The following is an 18,877-nucleotide window of genomic DNA, read 5'->3' on the forward strand; positions in this document are numbered from 1 at the left end:
ATTTTCATCCTCACTGTATGGAACGCAGCACTTGGCAGCTACTGTCCCTACTGTTCCCTGTGTCATCTGGGGTAACCCTTCCCAACAACCCTGGGAGGCTTTATTTCCATTTTCCAGATGATAAAACCTTAAGAAGTGAAGTTATGTATTTGACGTCAAACAGCAAATATACCGAAGCCCTGGGTTCCAGCCAGACTCCGGAGTGGCTCTGTGGGTCCTGGACAGCAACTGAGGAGGGAGGGAGGGAGGAAGGGAGGGAGAAAGGGAAGGAGAGAGGGAAAGAGGGAAGGAGGGAGGGTACACAGGACTCAAAGGGGTGAGGGCTTTCTTTCCTAACACTGGCGGATTTCTCAGCACATGAATAATTCATCTAAGCTTTCTGCTGAACGCTGGTTCTTTTTGTCTGTGGTACATCTGGTCAGGGACAGCTGCCCACGAACGGCCACCAGCGTGAGGATCCAGCCGAGTCTACTAGTAAACAAAGCTCAGAGTGGTTATCTGCTTCCTTATGAGAAGTTTTGAAGGTAAATTTGATCATAGAGGGAAGGGGATTTTAATTTTGTATATACACACACAAAACAAAAATAGACCCTACATGCAATATGAAATCTTTCTGGCATGTATTCTTTTCTTCCTGGAGTATTCTCCCGGGTTTTCTTTTGGGAGGTGCTCTTTGTCGGGCTGATCTCTCCCCCAGCCTATGTGAAAACTCAGACTCAGCTCCACTGCTGGTCCGGCTTGATCACTCAGGCTCTACGCTAGACGTTTTTGGCTGGAAAATGTGAGGAACTGCAGGGTAGCAGTAGAAAAAAGAATCTGGGGGTGGCATGAAAGTTGAAGAAAGACAAGGACAGACTCCATCTGCTAGAGAAGCTCTTCCAGACGAACGAGAAAACCAGAAGCGTTCAGTGGATCCCATTACAGCCCTTGAGGGAAGAGGGCAGACACAGGAAAAGATGTGTCTGCCTGAAGAAGGCACCCACGTGGAGGGATTTGTACAGGGTCAGGCAGCAAGCAGATGACCCCTCATGGGGTACAGTGTGCCCAGTCCTGGGGACCACGCAGTTGGACTGGAGTCAGAGAACTGTGGTTTGTCTGACGGCTCACAGAGAAGCAGAAATGCTCTCAAGAAGGAGACGAAGTTGGGGCTCAGGCAACCCTTGCTCACCCAGTCCCAGAGAGAGGATCGGAACAGACATCCTCCCCTCAGCCTACAGGCACGCTCATGAAATCGGTCACTGGACTGAAGCCTTGGAAGTCAATACAGAGATTACAGGAATGATTTGAGGTATAAGGAGTGACACCTGAGCCAGCTGTGGGACCGGCATGGCGGGGTCAGCAGGGCCTGCAATCTTATACAATGCCAATGGGGGAAAAGCTGTCTAGTTCTACCAGATACTCCTATTCCAGGAGTTCAGGAGCAAAGAGACGGACTATCCTTTATAATGTGGAGTCAACCCTAGCTTAAATGCGAATCCTGGATGGGTCACTTTCTAGCTGTGTGACCGTGGGCCGAGATTATTGCTACCTAAAAAGATAACTGTTAATTTTTAGTAGGGATTTATTTAAAGTCTCTATGTTCAGAGCATCCATGGCAGCAATTATTTCATTTTATGGCTGCTGAAGGGGAGGTTGAGGCAGCTCAGGGTGCTCTACACCTAAGGTGGATGTTGACGCCAGGACACAGGTCCCAGCAGGAGAGCAGGGACTGCCACTGGTTGGGCAGCTCACTGCACTGAGCCCAGGTCCGGAGTGGGTGGGCAAAAAGAGTCTTTAAGTGCTGTCGATCTGAAAGCGCTACCCAGTAAGGAGAAATTACACACCATCCTTATTTGTACACGGAGGTGGATGTGGTGGCCCACAGCTGTCATCTGACCACTTGGGAGGTCGAGGCAGGAAGGGCTATGAGTTCAAGGCTACCCTGGTTTACAAAGCAAGATCACATGAGAGGAAGATAGGAAAAGAGGGAAGGAAATAGGAAGGTGGGGGTAGAGGGAGGAAAAATGAAAGGAAGCACGAGGGAGAGAGGCAGAGAGGTAGGCAGGGAGGGGACACGAGAAAAGGAAGACAACAGAAATAAAGAGATTGAATGATACAGGCTGGAGCAAACAGTGGCTAGTCAGATGACGACCTCTGCTTCCCACCAGGCCCCAGCTCTCATCTATGAACACTTCCTGGGTTTTCCGGGTATAATCCACTTAACTTCTGAAGGGTTGGTGAAATGGTTTAGAAGGCGAAAGTGCTTACCAGGCAAGCCCAATGATGTGAGTTGAATTCCCAGAATTCACATAGAGGTAGAAAGAACCAACTCAAAGTTGGCATGTGCCCTCCCCCACAACAGTAATAAATGAAAAAGAAAAAACTTAATTAGAACATAACTCACTATGTAACTTGAGCTTGCAGCATACTAGAGACTCTGGTGAGAAGGGAGAGAAGCCATTGCTTTTCTTATAATGGTCTCAAAAAGAACCTCGACTCTATCCGAGACAACTATGATTCTGTAATGAAATCACTAGAGATCTAATAAAATAATCTACCTTCAAAAGGAAGCTAAACGGAGGTGTGACAGCCATGTCTGCCATCCCAGCAGTTGGAAGGCTGAGGCCAGGTAGGGTGACAGAATAAGTATCTGTGTTAAAATAACAAAGATGATGCCTAGAAACTAGAGTTGAGCATGGTGGCCCCTGCCTGATCCCAACACTGGGGAGCTGAGTCAGGAAGGGTCTGAGAGCTGGAGGCTGGCCAGTGTTGGAGAGTAAATTCAAGGCTAACTTAAGCCACGTCTTGAGATCCTGTTTCAGACAAAACAAAACAAAACTTAAGGAATAAGGGAATATATCTTTTATTTTACTTTTCATTTCCATTCTCTTTTTGAGACAGTATTGCTATGTATAGCCTATGAGAACTTGAATTCTCAATATAGGCCAGACTGACTTTTAACTCAGTCTTCCTGCCGGTCTCCCAGGTTCTCGTCTTGTACCACTACGCCTGGTGTTAAGGGAATTTGTTATTATTAGTGAACAAACACTTAAAGAGTCAGAAAAAGCTGTTGATGACAAAATAGTCATTTATCTGTCATCTGGTGTAGGAGGGTCATCTGTCTATGCATTACTTTCATTGGTTAAATAAAGAAACTGCCTTGGCTTTTTGATAGGGCAGAAAATTAGGTAGGCGGAGTAGACAGAACAGGATGCTGGGTAGAAAGCAGAGTCAGGCAGACGCCATGAAGCTCTGGCCCAAGATGGACATAGGTTAGAATCTTCCCAGTAAGCCATGACATTGTGGTGATACATAATTACTAGATATGGGTTAATTAAGATGTGAGAGTTAGCCAATAGGAGGCTAGAGATGATGGGCCAGGCAATGTTTAAATGAATACAGTTTCTGTGTTGTTATTTCCGGGGCTAAGCTAGCCATGCAGGACCCGGGCACATTGCCTGTTCTCATCCCTTACTTACTGATAAGATTGGGACGCTCAATAGTTCCATCTACTTATCATTCCTTTATATTTGTAGTCTTTAAATGCCCCTCCTTCTAGTTATTTGTGACGACATGACATATTACTATGAATTAAGGTCACCCCAAAGCGCTACAAAACCCAGAATTTATTATTCCCACCCAAGTATTTCAGGTGTGGAGGATAGAGGACAAATTTTCAGGTGTTTTCCTACCTTTTGTCTGACACAGGGATGCTCGCCGGCCTGGAACTTTGCCAAGTAGGCTTGACCACCTTGCCAACAAGCTGCCTCCTGTCTCAGCCTCCTATCTAGGCACTGCTGGAATTACAGGCATGCTCCACCACACATGGCTTTTCTATGTGGGTTCTGGGGGGCCTAAAAATGTGTTTATACACTTGCAAAGTAAACATTTTACCAACTAAGATATCTTCCCAGCCCAGATATCCGTAAGATTTTCATACACCAATAAAAAAATAACTAATAATAATCTTACTGAGAAAGAAATTATAAAAGCAATCTCATTCATGATCAATATAAACCTTACAAAACAGCACCAAAGACTCTAAAGATAAAAAACACAGGATACCTTAAATGAAAATTTAAAGAACACCAATGAAGAAACTGAGGAGGACACACAAAATACAAGTATTCCTATATTCAAAACTTGGAAGAATTAGTAATTAAAATATTAATACTACCTATGAAATTCACATCCAAAACTAATGACATTCTTTACCAAACTAGAAAAATAATCTTAAATAGTCAAATCCATCTTGGAAAAAATAAAAAAGAACAAAGGTACACATTACAGTACCAGATCTCACGTTATATTGCAGATTCATAGCAACCAAAACGACATGATACTGGCGTAAAAACAGACGAGCAGACCAATGGAACAGATTAGAGATCCCAGAACCAAACCCGTATCTTCACCCACCTAACTGACAGCAAAGGCACCAACAGTATAAACTAGAGAGAGGATAGCCTCCCTGAGAGCTGGTACAGGGGACTGGATATTCACAGACAGGAGACTGTGATTTGACTTTTACTTCAAATGTAACCAAAGGATTCTGCATAGCAGTGGGAACAGTGAACAGAATGAACAACCCAAGGATGAGAGAAAACAGGGCAGGGAGATGGCGCATTCAGTGAGGCTGTTTGTCTTGCAGGTATGAGTATGAGGACCCGAGTCTGGGTTGACTGCACCCATTTAAAAAGCTGGGTGCATGTCTATCATCTCAGCACGGTATGGGTGTTTCATCTGCACGTATGTGTGTGCACCATGCCTGTGGAGACCAGAAGATGGTCTTGAGTTAGATTGCTAGTTAATTAATGGTCATGTGGGTGTTTGAAATGAAACCCAAGTGCTCTTAACTGCTGAGCCATCTCCCCAATCCTGAACATGATATTTTATGTTTACCTAAAATTACATGCAATATACATGTGTTCATATGTGTACACATTAGATGAAGTTATGCCACTAGGGTGATATTGCTTCCCTCTGAGAACCATAGTTTATTTGACAAAGACTCAGTACCAAGCATAAGAAACCTTGGGTCGAATTGTTGGTCAGGGGAGTCCAGAAACTCATAAAACAATATAGGTGATTGCCATTGCCCTTGTCTACCTCCCAGAATTTGAAGATAAACCCTTATTTCTGAAGACTCCATATGCTTTACATATAGAACTTAGGAGAATTGAGCCAGAGAAGACCTGGCAGCCTCCTGCCCAAGGACTGGCTTTTATAGTACCAGAAGGTGCTATGCAAGCTGCCAAGGGGGAAACAATCAATAGTTGTGGCAGTTTCAAATTACATGGTAATGGTTTGGAACTATACAATAAACTAGCAAAACGTTCATTACCTATCAGTTCAGTGATGTAAATATAACCTCACATCTTCTTGAATGGGTGATAGTACGTGAAGGGATAGATAGAACTGTCTTCTGTGATTTATGGGTAATAAACTTGAATTATCACCTGTGTATCATTTACTTAAAGAGCAGGTTATCATTTTGGAGTCTTTACTTGCACTCACATGAAGAATCAGACCCTCTGAACTATTTCTAGATCTGTGTAAACTGCATTCATTTTGTAGAAAAAAGGATAAGGGCTGGGGTACAACTGAGTAGCAGAGTTCCTACCTAGACCCAAAGGGCTTGTGCTTAGTTTCCAGAACCATCAAGAGTGACAATAAACTAATAATTCCTGTTAGTATGGATGCTACAGGGAGTTGGAGGTCAGGGCACACTTTTGTGAGCTAGTTATTTTTGCCGTGAGTCTCTGAGACAGAGCTCAGGTTGTCAGTCTCGTGCAGCAGACACTTCTGCGGAGCTGTCTTGCCAGTCCAGTGAATTGCTTTTGACAAGAGATGCATTCTTCCCTGCTTTCCTAGAGTGCAAGTCATTCAAGTTGATCTGGGTCAGTCTCCTTTTATACTTTGCTACCGAGGTAACTGCACCTTCTAATGCTAAGAATATTACGTACATGAAGATGCTCACTGCATTTTATTAAGGGACTGAGATAACGGATGCTGCTATAGTGGACATAAAACCTTTGTAATTTAAGAGCCACAGTTATGACTTACAAATGTGGGATGCTAGTAAGTCCTAAAATCAGTGGGAAGATTTTACAGAAGAAAAGGTATTTACATGTCAATAACTAAAGTAGAGGGCAATAGAAGTGATAAGCAGTGCTTACTGTTGGCGGCTGTATGTGCATGGATGGGTGTTCACACCCCTCCCGCACATAAAACATAGACAAGTCAAGGTACTCTTTAAGAAAGGGCTCTCAAAGCTAAAACACAGACTCAGCCTTTCGTTCTGTTATCTGTCCTCAAATGGATACAAAGGAACACAAGACTATGTATCAATAACCACAAAGGATGCCTAAGAAGCAAGTAAGCAAACTGTAAAGTGTTCTGAAAGAGATGGATGATAGCAGACAGAAACGGTCCAGAGTGCAATCCAAGGGAGCTCTTCCCTGGCACGGCTAACAGGTGGAAAGACACAGCGTGCTAAACCAGGGGTAGGGAAATGGTTCAGGGCTGACAGACGGTAGAAGCATCAGAACACCTGAAATATCGTTAGCCCCATCATGACCCTGACCTTTCTGGATTCCCTGTCGGAACATTATTAGAACCCAGAGGTCCCTCTAGATGAGGCCAACTCTGTTCCACTCTCCCCATTTGTAAACAACTTGTACCCAAAACGAAGCCTTAACCAGAGCTGGCTCTCCCGGCTGGAGGGACCGAGGTCTCAGCAGCATCCCCTTGGAAAGGGCTGTGTTTGCGCTCATACCTGTGCTCTCCTCGGCCTGGTTGAAGCCGCAGATCTGGCAGATGCTCTGGACCCACTTATTCATGTCGGCCTCTGTCTCGGCCACCAGGTAGAAAGTGCGCTCGCTGGTCTTGATGTCGAACACGAAACTGTCCTGCAGCTCTTTCTTGTTGAACGTCAGGCCCGCATCCACCTGCTCGCAGAAGTTCAGGTTGATGATCCGCAGGGGTTTCTTGGAGTGCTCGTTCTTGTAGTATTCCAGAACATCTGGGTCGCCACTCATCCGGCCGCTCCGCAGTATAAACCAGCGCTTCTTCCAGGCCTAAATCATCAGAGGCACAGGAAGAAGAGGGAGAAAATGTCATGTAATTTCAAAGATTTTATCAGGTCCTGGCATATCACAGATTGAGGATGGGTATGACGGGAGGCTAAGGCCTGGAGAGAAAGGCTCAGGTCATCATAGGAGGGCCCCACCAGATTGCTCAGTGGATAAAGGTGCCCGCCATCACACCGAATGATATGATCAATCCCTAAAACCTACGCGGGATGAACGTTATCATCTGACCGCCACATGTGCATCATGGTGTTTGTGTTCCACCAGAAAAGTTTGTAATTGGGGCTGGAGAGATGGCTCAGCAGTTAAGAGCATTGCCTGCTCTTCCAAAGGTCCTGAGTTCAATTCCCAGCAACCACATGGTGGCTTACAACCATCTGTAATGAGGTCTGGTGCCCTCTTCTGGCCTGCAGACATACACACAAACAGAACATTGTATACATAATAAATAAATAAATACTAAAAAAAAGATAAGTATATAATTGAGATTACCATATAAAGGAAGCCAGTTGACAGAGGAAGACGGGGACTTCAGGCCATTGGCTACACGGAACAAAACAAGAGCATTCCCCGCAAAACAAACCCCCAAGACTCAAGCTCTCTGAACAAGGAAGAAGGAAAGTGCTGTAGGTCACCTAGAAAGAATCCAGACTGTCAAGGTCAGAGGACCTGGGGCCTGTGCCGGCTCTCCAACCACTCCATTCTCAGTGTGGTTTCTATCACTAACCTGTGTCCTTAGTCCAGTTCTTTATTCTGGGACACAAGAACCTGGCAGTCTCAGCAGGCAGTGATAAAGAACAAACCCCAAACAACCAGAAACTAAATACAGCTGCAGAACTTCAGGTCGAGTGTAAGCTCTCCTGCAGATGCATTGTAAGATTCCACAGCTAAGTTACTTTTTTGAATCTTTCTTTATGAAATGAGAATCATAACCACCACTACGACGATTTACCCTATTTATTTATTTGGTTGTGAGCCTAGCCTTTAACGGTTGAACCATCTCTCCAGTCCAAGAGGGTTATTTTTAAATACAAATGAGCTCATAGTGGTATAAATGTCAATAATTTATAATCACAATCACCATCACGATTCTTTCAACCTCCAGGAAGCTGAACTAATTCTACAACACTTCACGCCTTTCATCCTTGTCCTCAATTTTTTTCCAGTGTTCAGTTCTCCCAACCTTGCTTCTTTCTCCATTTCTCTTGTTTCCTTGACAAAGCTGCAACCTCCAGCTAAGTCTAATGTCCTACCTCTTCTGCCTGTTCTCACTTGATGACAGGCAGGGTGGGGGCAAAGTAAGAGAGCTCATTGCAGACCGGCTTCCCTGGGCCTTCCCACGGGCCACTCACAATGCCCAACAATCCTGGTGGCCTGGCTGAGGACTTTCTTGTGCTCTTTGGCAACAACCTTTGATCTCTCTTCACACCTCCAAAACTCCTTTCTCATTCTCAGAGAAAATACAATCAAAAGAGATCTGATGCCACCTTAACCGATGCACCTGCCTCCACAGGCACGTTCTGCAGTACTGGAGAATGCAATCGGCTCTCCTGATAATTTATAGCAACCTTCTTCCATAGGCACAGGCTCCCTCACTCCCCTGGAGCATCGCTTCAGTAACTGTGCCCTCTCTAGGGTAGCCGCTTCATCCTTCCCTGCTAGAACCATTTCCGCCATTTCAGAAGACAGGTAAAAGGTGTCTTGACTCTACGTTCGTCTCTGACTATGGCTCAGCTTTTCAATCCTTCAGTTAAGCTTCAAGCAGTTTCTGTAGTGCTATGTTTACTTGTTCTGTTTCCTCCTATATGACGGCACTTTCATCAGGCTGCTCCCTGCTGCACCTCTGGGATAACGCATCAAAGGCCTGAAGATCTAGGTGATGCCAACTTGCATCTTGGACCTTATTGTGATCTCTCAGGAACCTTTTACAGTGGTCTGTAATTGACACCCCTTCCCTATCTCTCCTCCATTGACAAGCTTTCTTCAGTGGGCTCTGGCATCCACACTCAATTGTCCACTTGGTATTGCTTTTCCAGATCCCAGTGCTGGTTTTTCTTTTTCCTGTTCTCTAAGCCCTAGAGTGTTCCAAAGCTCAGTTCTCAGATGGCCTGCTTCTACGCCCACCACTGGTTCAAAGCCACCTACTTGCTGCCATTTCCCAGTGTCAGCCCCCAGCACAGCCCCATCTGAGGAACCCGAGTCCTATACCAGCTCACCATTATCGAGCATTTCAAGGTCTCCATGATTAAGCATTTCAAACTAATATGTTAAAAATCGAACTCCCAGCCAGGCACAGTGGCTCACGCTTGCCGTCTCAGCATTTGGCTAAGACAGGATGGCTGTCAGTTTGATGTCAACCGGAGTTACGTGGTATACAAATGAGACTCTGCCACAGCTCCTATCTACCTCCAAAATTTGACCTTCTAATATCCCTCAGACTCCTTTTTCCCACCACTGTTCCCATCTTAGTTATGGCTGTAACATCCTTCCTGCGTCAAAGTCAAGTACTCTCACACCCCACATTCCATCTATCAGCAAATTCTGTCCGTGAACAAGTTCAGAATATCTCTCATTTCCCCGTTGTTCCCTCATTTCATTGTGATTATGTGTCTGTGGTATGAAGTGTGTGCATGCTACAGTGTGCGCAAGTGCACGTGTGTGCATGTGTGTGTGTCAGGGGTCAGTTCTCCCCTCCACTACTTGCCCACTGAGAACTGATCTCAGGTCACCAGGTGCGGCGGCAAATGCACCATCTCGCCAGCTCACAACTGCATTGATTTTTATACCTGTCATGATTCTATTCAACAATCTAGTCACAAAAGTGAGGCCAGAAAGCAGGGTAGGATGTAAATCGGAATCACTGGTACTTCTCCACATGAAACATTGTCTGTCCACTCAGAGTGAAAACCAATTTCCTTACAATGACCCGTTAGCCTAGGTTACAGTTTGGGTCTTGTTTGATTCCAAAGCTTTGGTCTCAGCGTGTAATGCTGTTTCGGAGGCTCTGGGATCCCTAAGAAAAAAGGCCAAGAGAGAGGTCTTAGGTCATTGGTGGCATGACTTGGAAGGGACTATGGGACTCTTCTCTCTGCTCCCTAGTCTAAGACAAGCAGCTTGCTCTACCATGTGCTCCCTGTCATGGGTACTTCCTTCCTATAGCGTAAAACAACAGGGCCAACCGAAACCTCTAAAACCGTGATCCAAAGCAAGCCTCTGTTTCCCTCTTCATGGTGCTGAGCACTGGACCCAGAGCCAGTGTTCTGTCTTTTATCTATAGTTGACTATCTCAGGCATTACAAAAACTCGACTAACGTTGCCCGGTAGGCCTAAACCTCACGTCTCATTTCAGGATCTCACGTCAGTCTTGTCCATTTTGTTGCTGCGTGGCCTTAAACACTGCCAGGTACACACCTGCCTCAGGCTCTCCACTCCAGTCGCTCTCTCTGGGGCACTTCTTTTCCGAGTGTCCCCATCCTGATTCTTTATTTCAAATGCTTATCCAAACGCCACCCTGCTGAAGACTCCACTCCTGCTTTCCCATCTCTCCCCTTGCCAGCACTCAAACTCTTTCTCCTTGCCTGGCTTCCCTGGTCCCATTGGTCTTAGTGTTCACCCCAGCCCTGTGGACGGTCTGCATCAGCATCAGCACAGAGACCCTTGCTTTCTCATTTGCGGTCCCTCCTGTGGGGTTTGGAGTGAGAAATGTCCTCCATAGGCTCCGAAATTTTAATGCTTGGTCCGTAGTTAGGGGTGTCATCTGGGAAGTTCAGGAGGTGTACCTTTGCTGGAGGATGTGTGTCACTGGGGCCGGGCTCTGACAGATTACAGCTTTGCCCCTCTCCAGTTTGATCTCCCTGCTTGCTGTCTGTGTTTGAAGATACGTGGATGCAGCTTTCTCTTCCTGCTACCGTGCCTGTCACCTGTTGCGATGTGTCCCCCATGATGGACTTTTATCCCTCTGGAATCATAAGCACAAACCAACTCCTCTATAATTGCCTTGGTCAAGGTAAATTAACCAATACACCTCCTTACTCCCATGTCATAGTCACAACTTTTAGAATAGTGCTTGGCACATAGAGCGTAATTAATAAATATGTTCACTAATTATCTTTTTAGCATAAAGTCCTTATGACATTTACTTGGTCAAGGGAAATATACGTGAGGTCTGATAAACCTTCAATTAAACTAAAATTGAAAACTGAGGTATTACCATATATAATAAAGTTGAGGAAAATAAAAATAAAAGGCATATGATTATAGTCACATAAAAATCTTATCCTGGTCATTGTTTGTGAAACTCTATACTTGTATAGATGCATCCAGCAGGTGCCATATACAGCTATATGTACACTGTATATATACGGTATATTATACAGTATATACTATACAGTACATAAATACCATGGTACATTATAAATAGTTTTACTGGGCCAGCTGCTGCTGGAGTTGAAGTACCCACCCTTCAGTGCCCGTCTCTTTGGAAAAGGCTGTCCCTAAATCATAGATGTGCAGGTGTACGCATGAACAAACACAGACACCTCAAGAAGAAGAAAATGAGGTTGGCTGTAGTGATACTTTAAGAGCTTCCCAGGCTCTTTTTCCAAGGAAGTAGTCCAGACCAATAAATGGCTGCTGCAAAATGCTGATGCATTCATGGCAGCGGGCAGCGCTATCTCTAGCGCACAACCCTTTTCTGCCATAACTGCTCTCGCCTGTTCCTTGATATTTTCACCTCTATCCGCACAGTGAATACTCATTTAGTGTTTATTATGTCCCAGGCATTATCCTAGAACAGTGTTCTCGCCCTTCCTAACGCCGAGGCCCTTAATACAGTTCCTCAAGTGTGCTGACCCCAACCACAAAAAATTATTACTATTCTTAACTGTGATTTTGCTATTGTTATGATTCGTGATGTAAATATCCCATATGCAGGACATCGGATACGTGACCCTGGGAAAGGCTCATCAACCCCTAGGTTGAGAACCACTGTGCTTGATGCTAAAGATACAGAAAGAACTTTGAATCCCAAACTTTTAATACCTTGGACTTAGGAATTTCTTTCTCCAAATCTGCATTTCAGTTAAACAACTGAAATGTTCTTATTTACTTTAAGTCTTTTGAGGCTACTAGGTTCGGTGTGACCACCAGGTACTTGGCATGGTGTAAACACACGGGAACTCAGCACAGATGTACTGGCATTTTTTTTATTCAATGAGAACATTCATTTATTCATTCTAAGAGGTGTAATTTAAAAAAATAAGTTTTTAAAACAGAAAATAAGAAAGACGAGCAAGAGGATTACAGAAGAGAGAACAAAACGAAAGCGTATATGGATTACGATGTGAGCTCCTTAGCTGTGCCCCTTCCATTCTGAGCAGAGTACATGATAAATATTTATGAAGGGGTTTGGGAGCGTTAGCCAAAAATCCCATGACCCAGATACAAAAAATTACTCTCGGAAACAGACACATAATGCAGAGACAATATGGGACACGAGTTCTGAATACGATGTTAAAAGAAAGTTTCCCAGGGCCATTATCATATGCACAAAATCTTGAAAAAAAATTAAAGTAGATTATGGATCTAAGTGCAATTCACTAGCCCAAAGGGCCAGGTAACTAAGTGCAGCTTATTATGAGGAGGTAGAGCTGATCGGAAACTAACAAATATAATCACCACACAGAAAGGCTAAAACTGAAAGCAAGGTTATACCAATGCAGAAAAGAATACTCATTCATTTAAAAAACTTAGAAAATAAGAATATAGTTAAACTTGTAGAATGTGATAAGTTGCTTAAAAAAGACCAATATCTAATATTATAGGTTATAGTGGATTCTGAAAGACCGACAAGGTTGGAAGCAAGACAAAGGCATCACTTCCAACACCATGCTGGAAGTTCCAGCCATGCAACAAAGCAGGAAACACACATAAGAAACATACGGACCAGGAAAACAGGACAAAGACAAAAGATAATGAAAAAAACTGTCCTGTTTTCAGATGACGTGATTATTTATGCTGAAAACCCAAAAATAACTGCAAAAGACTTCCTAGAACATGGTGGTCACAGGATATAAGACAAGTAAAAAAAATCTATTTACATCTAGTCTATTTATTCTGTAGTCTAGCCGTGGATTTGTCAGCATAGGCAATGAAAACATACATTGGAGCCGGCTGGGTGCTCAGTGGTAAGTGTGAATAAGGCCCTGGGTTCAGCCCTCAGCACCGGAAACAAGGAAAAAGAGAAGAAGAAAACACACAGGATCATTATAAAAATTATAGGCACCATTTTAAAAATGAAAAGTATAAATCTAACAAATCATTGTGCATGCTGGACATAAATGTTACGAACCATATAGTGTTGAGAAAATTAGTCAAAGTAGTCCTAGATGTTTGCACAGACATACCATGTTCACAGACTAGAAGAATCAATACAGTACATCTTCTAAATTTATATATATGTATATACATACATACATATATATAGGTTTACCACAATAATTATAAAAATCTCAGTGAAAAGGTTTGTTGATGTAGACCGGTTTATTCTGCAGTATGATATATGGAAAGATAAAACAATTTTTGAAAAGAAGATTAAAATGGACAGAATCAGGGCACCGTATTAAATTTTTATGTATTTTATGAGCGTTTATAATTCTGTGTAACAGGTGTTTGTGTGCGTGGTGCCTCTGGAGGCCAGAAAAGAGCAGTGGGCCCTGGGTACCCTAGCACTGAAGTCGTGGATAGTTGTAAACTACTATGTTGATGCTAGGAATTGAGGCTGGGTTCTCTGAAAGCGCAGCCAGTACTCTGAACCATTAAAGTCATGTCCAGCCCCAGTGCGCATATTTCAAGTGTTCTAAACGTTTGTTAGTCTCGAGCAATCAGGACTATGTGTGCTGGAGGAAAGAGACAAACATACAGAACAGAGAACCGAGAACTAGATCCAAATGATATACTCACTAATCTTTATGTATTCCTATTATTACGTTTATTTAGGGGGTGGGTATGGGTACCACAATGCAATGGAGAAGGCAGAGGATGACTTGCAGGAGCCGATTCTTTCCTTCTACCATGTAGGGCCTCGAGATGAAATCTGGGTTGCCAGGTTTGTCAGCAAACATCTTTACACACTGAAATATCTTGCTGCTTCCCATCGATTTTTGATAAAGGGGCAAAGGAATGGAAGACAAACAGCCTTTTCAACAAACGGTGCTGGAGAAACTGGGTATCCTCGTAGAAAGGGCCCGGGGAAGGAGTCGGGTACAAGCCTGTAACATCTACTACTCAGGAGGCTGAAGCAGGAGGATTATGAGTTCTGGGCCAAGTTGGCCCACACACAGAGACCTCGTTTAGAAAACAAACAGGCTAACAAAACAGTCACAAAAGATGAATCATGGATTTGAAAGCAAAATGACAAAGCGATAAAATATTTAAAGAGTAAATAAGGAGCTGGATGGCTCAGCAGTGAGGAGTGCTTGTCACTTTCCCAGAGGACAGGAGTTAGGTTCTCAGCATACAGTTCCTGTAACTCCAGCTCCAGGGGATCTGACCCCGCCCCTCTGGGTACTTAGTGCACATGTGCATGAACAGACACAGACTCCTCTCCAAATAAAAAATATAAATATGTTTTTTCAAAAGGTAAATATGTGGAAATTTTTGTTGTTTTTTTTTTAAGTAGTCAGTGAGAACAAAGATGAGCTGTGTTCTGTGCTATGTGGGATAAAGAGGAGACGCAAGACACAAACGATCCTTTTAAGTGACTTAAAATATTTATAAAGTTCCAGGAAGATAAGACATTGATGTATAACCCTCAGAGAAGAAGCAGGGTTTTATGCGTATCATAAAGAGAGACACAGTATCCTAGCAGAACCCTGAAAAAGGAACTCAGACTTCCAGGGACAGAGGCAGAGAGGGAGGAAAAGGGAGGGAGGAAGAGAAGAGAGAAATGGATGACTATAAACACGAGCTGGGAGCTCTTAAAGCACGGAGAGAGGCTTTGCTTTGAAAAGATTGCACGGTACAAACAAGGCCTGAGCGCGGGGAAAGATAAGACAGGTTTGGAAAATTCCGTGAGTCTCTTGGCTGTGGGAAGGAGGAAAGCAGAACTGGGGGGTCCCGCAAGGCCTTCAGAGCCACCCTAGGAAGCTTTATGTTTATCGGTGTTGGGAGTCACCACAAAGTGCACAGCAGCAAGAAATGTTAAATTGTGCTGTGCACCTACTTGTTAAACTGTTAAATAGTGGTCATCTAGCAATGAGGAAGGTGAGCCAGAGAAAGAAAAATAAATACGAGGCAAAAAGAACAAAAGGTAAAAAACCCAACAACAACAAACCCAATCTATTTAGGAAGTCATTGCTACAGCTTTCTACGGTCAGAGAAAATGGCAGCCTACGTGAGGATATTGTGATGTAGGAACATTAGCTTGGGCAACACAGTTGAGACCTCTACTCAAACAAACAAACAAAAACAAAACACCAAAGCAGAAAAACCAAACTCAAAAAACACCCAAAGGAATACATGAAATAAATAAATAGAGTAGTGATAATCAAGGCAGAGGAGTCCGAGCTTAAAGAAGTAGACAGACAGATACAATAAAGTTAGAATTTGTGTCCAGCATCAAGTAGCTATCACCATTTGCTCTGATGAAACAGAAGTGACTCTTTTCCTTTTGTACCCAAATCGAGTCAGGAAACAAAGCATTTCACAATGACCCAGACCACAGGGACACAGATGTGGGCACAGACGACCTGGACGTTGCTCCACTTCGGCTGCCCAGCGGGGGGGGGGGGGGACGGGACAGGTCATGTGGTCCTCTCTGTCCTTTGGGTCATGTCTGTAACCGTGTAGAACAAAGTCATGACTTCCTCCTACCGCTCTTTGGCAACCAGAAAATTAAAATAGACCCCAACTGGGACTTAGGGCGACTAAGTCACATTTTAGGCATTCTACTGGTGAAGGACTTTAAAAAAATCCTCGTCTATCAGCCTCCAGTGAGATTCTGTGACATCGCGAATGAGTGTAGTGAGTACAAAGCTGCTCTCCATATGGAACAAGAACTCGACTGGTTTTAGGTTATTCCGCATGCTAAATCTGAACTGGACCACTTCCTACGGAGGAGTTAGTTCTCTTCTGTTTTCAGGAGGAACTTCCTAAAGACCCTTTTAGCTTTAGCCCTGAAAACTAAAAGTACTTCTTTTTTTAAAAAATAAATTTATTTTACATCCCAGATGAAGTTTCCCCTCCCTCTTTTCCTTCCAGGCCCTCTCCCACTTCCTCTCTACAAACCCGCCTGCCCCACCCACTCCTCCTCCATTTCCATTCAGAAAATGGCAGGCCTCCCATGAGTATCAACAAAACATGGTATATCAAAGTTGCGGGAAGACTAAGAACTTCCTCTTGTATTAAGGCTGGGCAAGGCAACCCATTATGAGGAATAGGGTTCCAAAAGCCAATAGGAGAGTCAGAGACAGCCCTGTTTTGACTGTTAGGAGTCCCACAAGAAGACCAAGCTAAGCAACTGTCAAATATGCAGAGTGCTTAGGTCAGTCCCACGCAGGCTCCCTGGTTGTTGGTTCAGTCTCTGTGAGCCCCCGTGAGCCCAGGTTAGTTGATTCTGTGTGAGTTTTGTTGTGTTGCCCGTGACCCCTCTGGCTCCTCTCCATCTTCTGCAGGATTCCCTGAACTCTGCCTAGTGTTTGCCTGTGTCTGTCTGCGTCTGTTTCCATCAGTTGCTGGAGGAAGCCTCTCTGATGACAGGCTAGGCACCAATCTGGTCACAGGAGACTGTCAGTTCAGGCTACCTCTACAATTCCAGACTCTCCTGTTCGGTTTGAAGTACTATACCAAAGAAAATAGAACTCTTTTTGAAGTACTAAGGATTTTCTTAGACCCTTATGTAAACTAAAGAATGTTTAATACTGGAAATTCTGAAAAAGGGACGGCCTAGAGTAGTGATCGGCCAAGATCCCCGGGAAGGGCAGACAGCAAACACTTTAAGGCACACGGTCTTCGTTAGCGTGAACACAGCAGTTTACGAGCAAATGGATCTTCGGGAGATACTATTCCTAAAAAGACTGGTGCAGGGCTCTTTGCTGAGCCCCAGATTAAGGTAAAGTACAAAGACTAGTGGAGGATGTTCTCGGAGAACGTGCTTAACACATGGACGAGAGACCGGAGTCTCTTCCAACCGGACAGCCTCTCACGGTGTTCGCTAAGGCAATCTGATATCACAGTACCTTATTTAACTACTCAGATTCTTGGAAGCGAGAGATGTGTTCTTCTGAATAGCCAGGCTAGGCAGGACCTTCTATCACTTTCTTCCCTGGCAGTTGGAAATAATTCTAGAACTCCACAATCTTCTGCCATGCCGTAGGTACTGCACCACAGATAACAGAACTCTTCTTTGCTGGCTAAAATGTTCTCAGTGCCTACAATCATCTTTCTCCAGATCCTGTGGCTGGAGCTGTAGAATGGGCAAGGCATTTCTTGGAAGAGAGTTTTGCATAACTTCTAGAAATGGGTGTGTCCTTTTAACTTCCCTCTTTCCGATGAAGGTGAAACCAAAAACTGCCAAGAAGCCAGGAGGTGCCTGTCAAGTGAAGAGTATAGTCCATGGAAACCTGACAGGAGACTATAACTTATCAATATATCACTCTATTAGATAGAACACAAAATAGTTCACGTTTAAAAATCTCCTTGCTTTCTTAAACAAAAAAATAACCGTAGCTAACTCTAAATCTACCTCCACCCTGCAGACTTCTAAGTAACAGCAGGGTTGGAATTCTGCTTTAAGCAATCGTAGGCACAGCAGACTTGATCAGATTGATGAGTACGATTATATCCTAATTTATTTTAGTGTAAAGCACATCAGGCTAGCCTCCTGTCCCGGTATACCGAGTATAAGCAGGGACAGAGTAGATTCCTGGAGGAGTTCTTCCAGAGAGCAGAGGCTCTGGAGTTAATGTTCTTCTAGGAATCTTTCAACTGCTGTGGACCCCTGGGACGTCATACTCTGAGGGACTCAAAGGAAGCATTTCCTGAGCTCCTGCAACATGCCATGTGCTTTCTGACCCTTATCAGATTTAATTCTTAAACCAAGGAGGGAAGATAATGATACCTCCCTTTTCACAGATTGGGTGAGGGGAGCTCAGAGACTCTACAGCTTGCAAACATTACAGCCTCAGATCTTCTTATCCCAGAGGTTTAGTGAGAGCCCAGAAAAGAGCTGGAGGAGATCGAGACAAACTCCTGATAAAATTTGAGAAAGACAGCCATAGAGTTCATGGAGAATATTCAAGTAATAGCTAACTGATGATGGCAGAAGACAACAGCACCACCAGAATTCAGGCGTTAGCTATCGGCGCGAAGTTAACCTGAGATGTGAGCCCCCGGGAGAAGGCAGAACAGTTACCTGCTCAGCCTCCAGATGAACACAGAATTAGCTGTATCTAATCACAAGACTGTTACGTTGAGGTCAGGTCTCTCTTTATCTCAGCATTGAGCACGGCACTTAGGACTCATAGTGTACTAGATAACAGCGATAGTCACACTAAAGGAGCAGGAGGAAAAGAGTATCTGCTTTTCTGTTGGCAAAACAGGAAAAGCGAATGAAGCCGACGACCCGCCAGAGTAATGCCACACCTCTCCTGGGTGAGGTGGTACCGCACACACAGCAGAAACACAAGGGGCATCCAGGCAAAGCTTGTGCTTTATATCTGAAACTACACCAGTTACAGGCTGTGTGGGTAGAGCCTAAACCAGGGGAAGAACTTCCAGTGAACCACAGCGGTTAGTTCAGCAATCAGCACACA

General features: G+C 44.1%; 1 protein-coding gene across 1 annotated transcript in view; it reads right to left on the reverse strand.

Moving 5' to 3' along the window:
- Gab2 (GRB2 associated binding protein 2) overlaps window positions 1–18,877 on the reverse strand; it is a 127,849-nt gene that overhangs the window by 30,746 nt on the left and 78,226 nt on the right. Inside the window, exon 2 of the mRNA XM_057756358.1 lies at window positions 6,755–7,055. Coding sequence (XP_057612341.1) covers window positions 6,755–7,055 — 301 coding nt within the window. The remainder of the gene's footprint in view (window positions 1–6,754; window positions 7,056–18,877) is intronic.

Source organism: Chionomys nivalis, chromosome 23 (assembly GCF_950005125.1).
Source record: "Chionomys nivalis chromosome 23, mChiNiv1.1, whole genome shotgun sequence".
Classification (NCBI taxonomy): Eukaryota; Metazoa; Chordata; class Mammalia; order Rodentia; family Cricetidae; genus Chionomys; species Chionomys nivalis.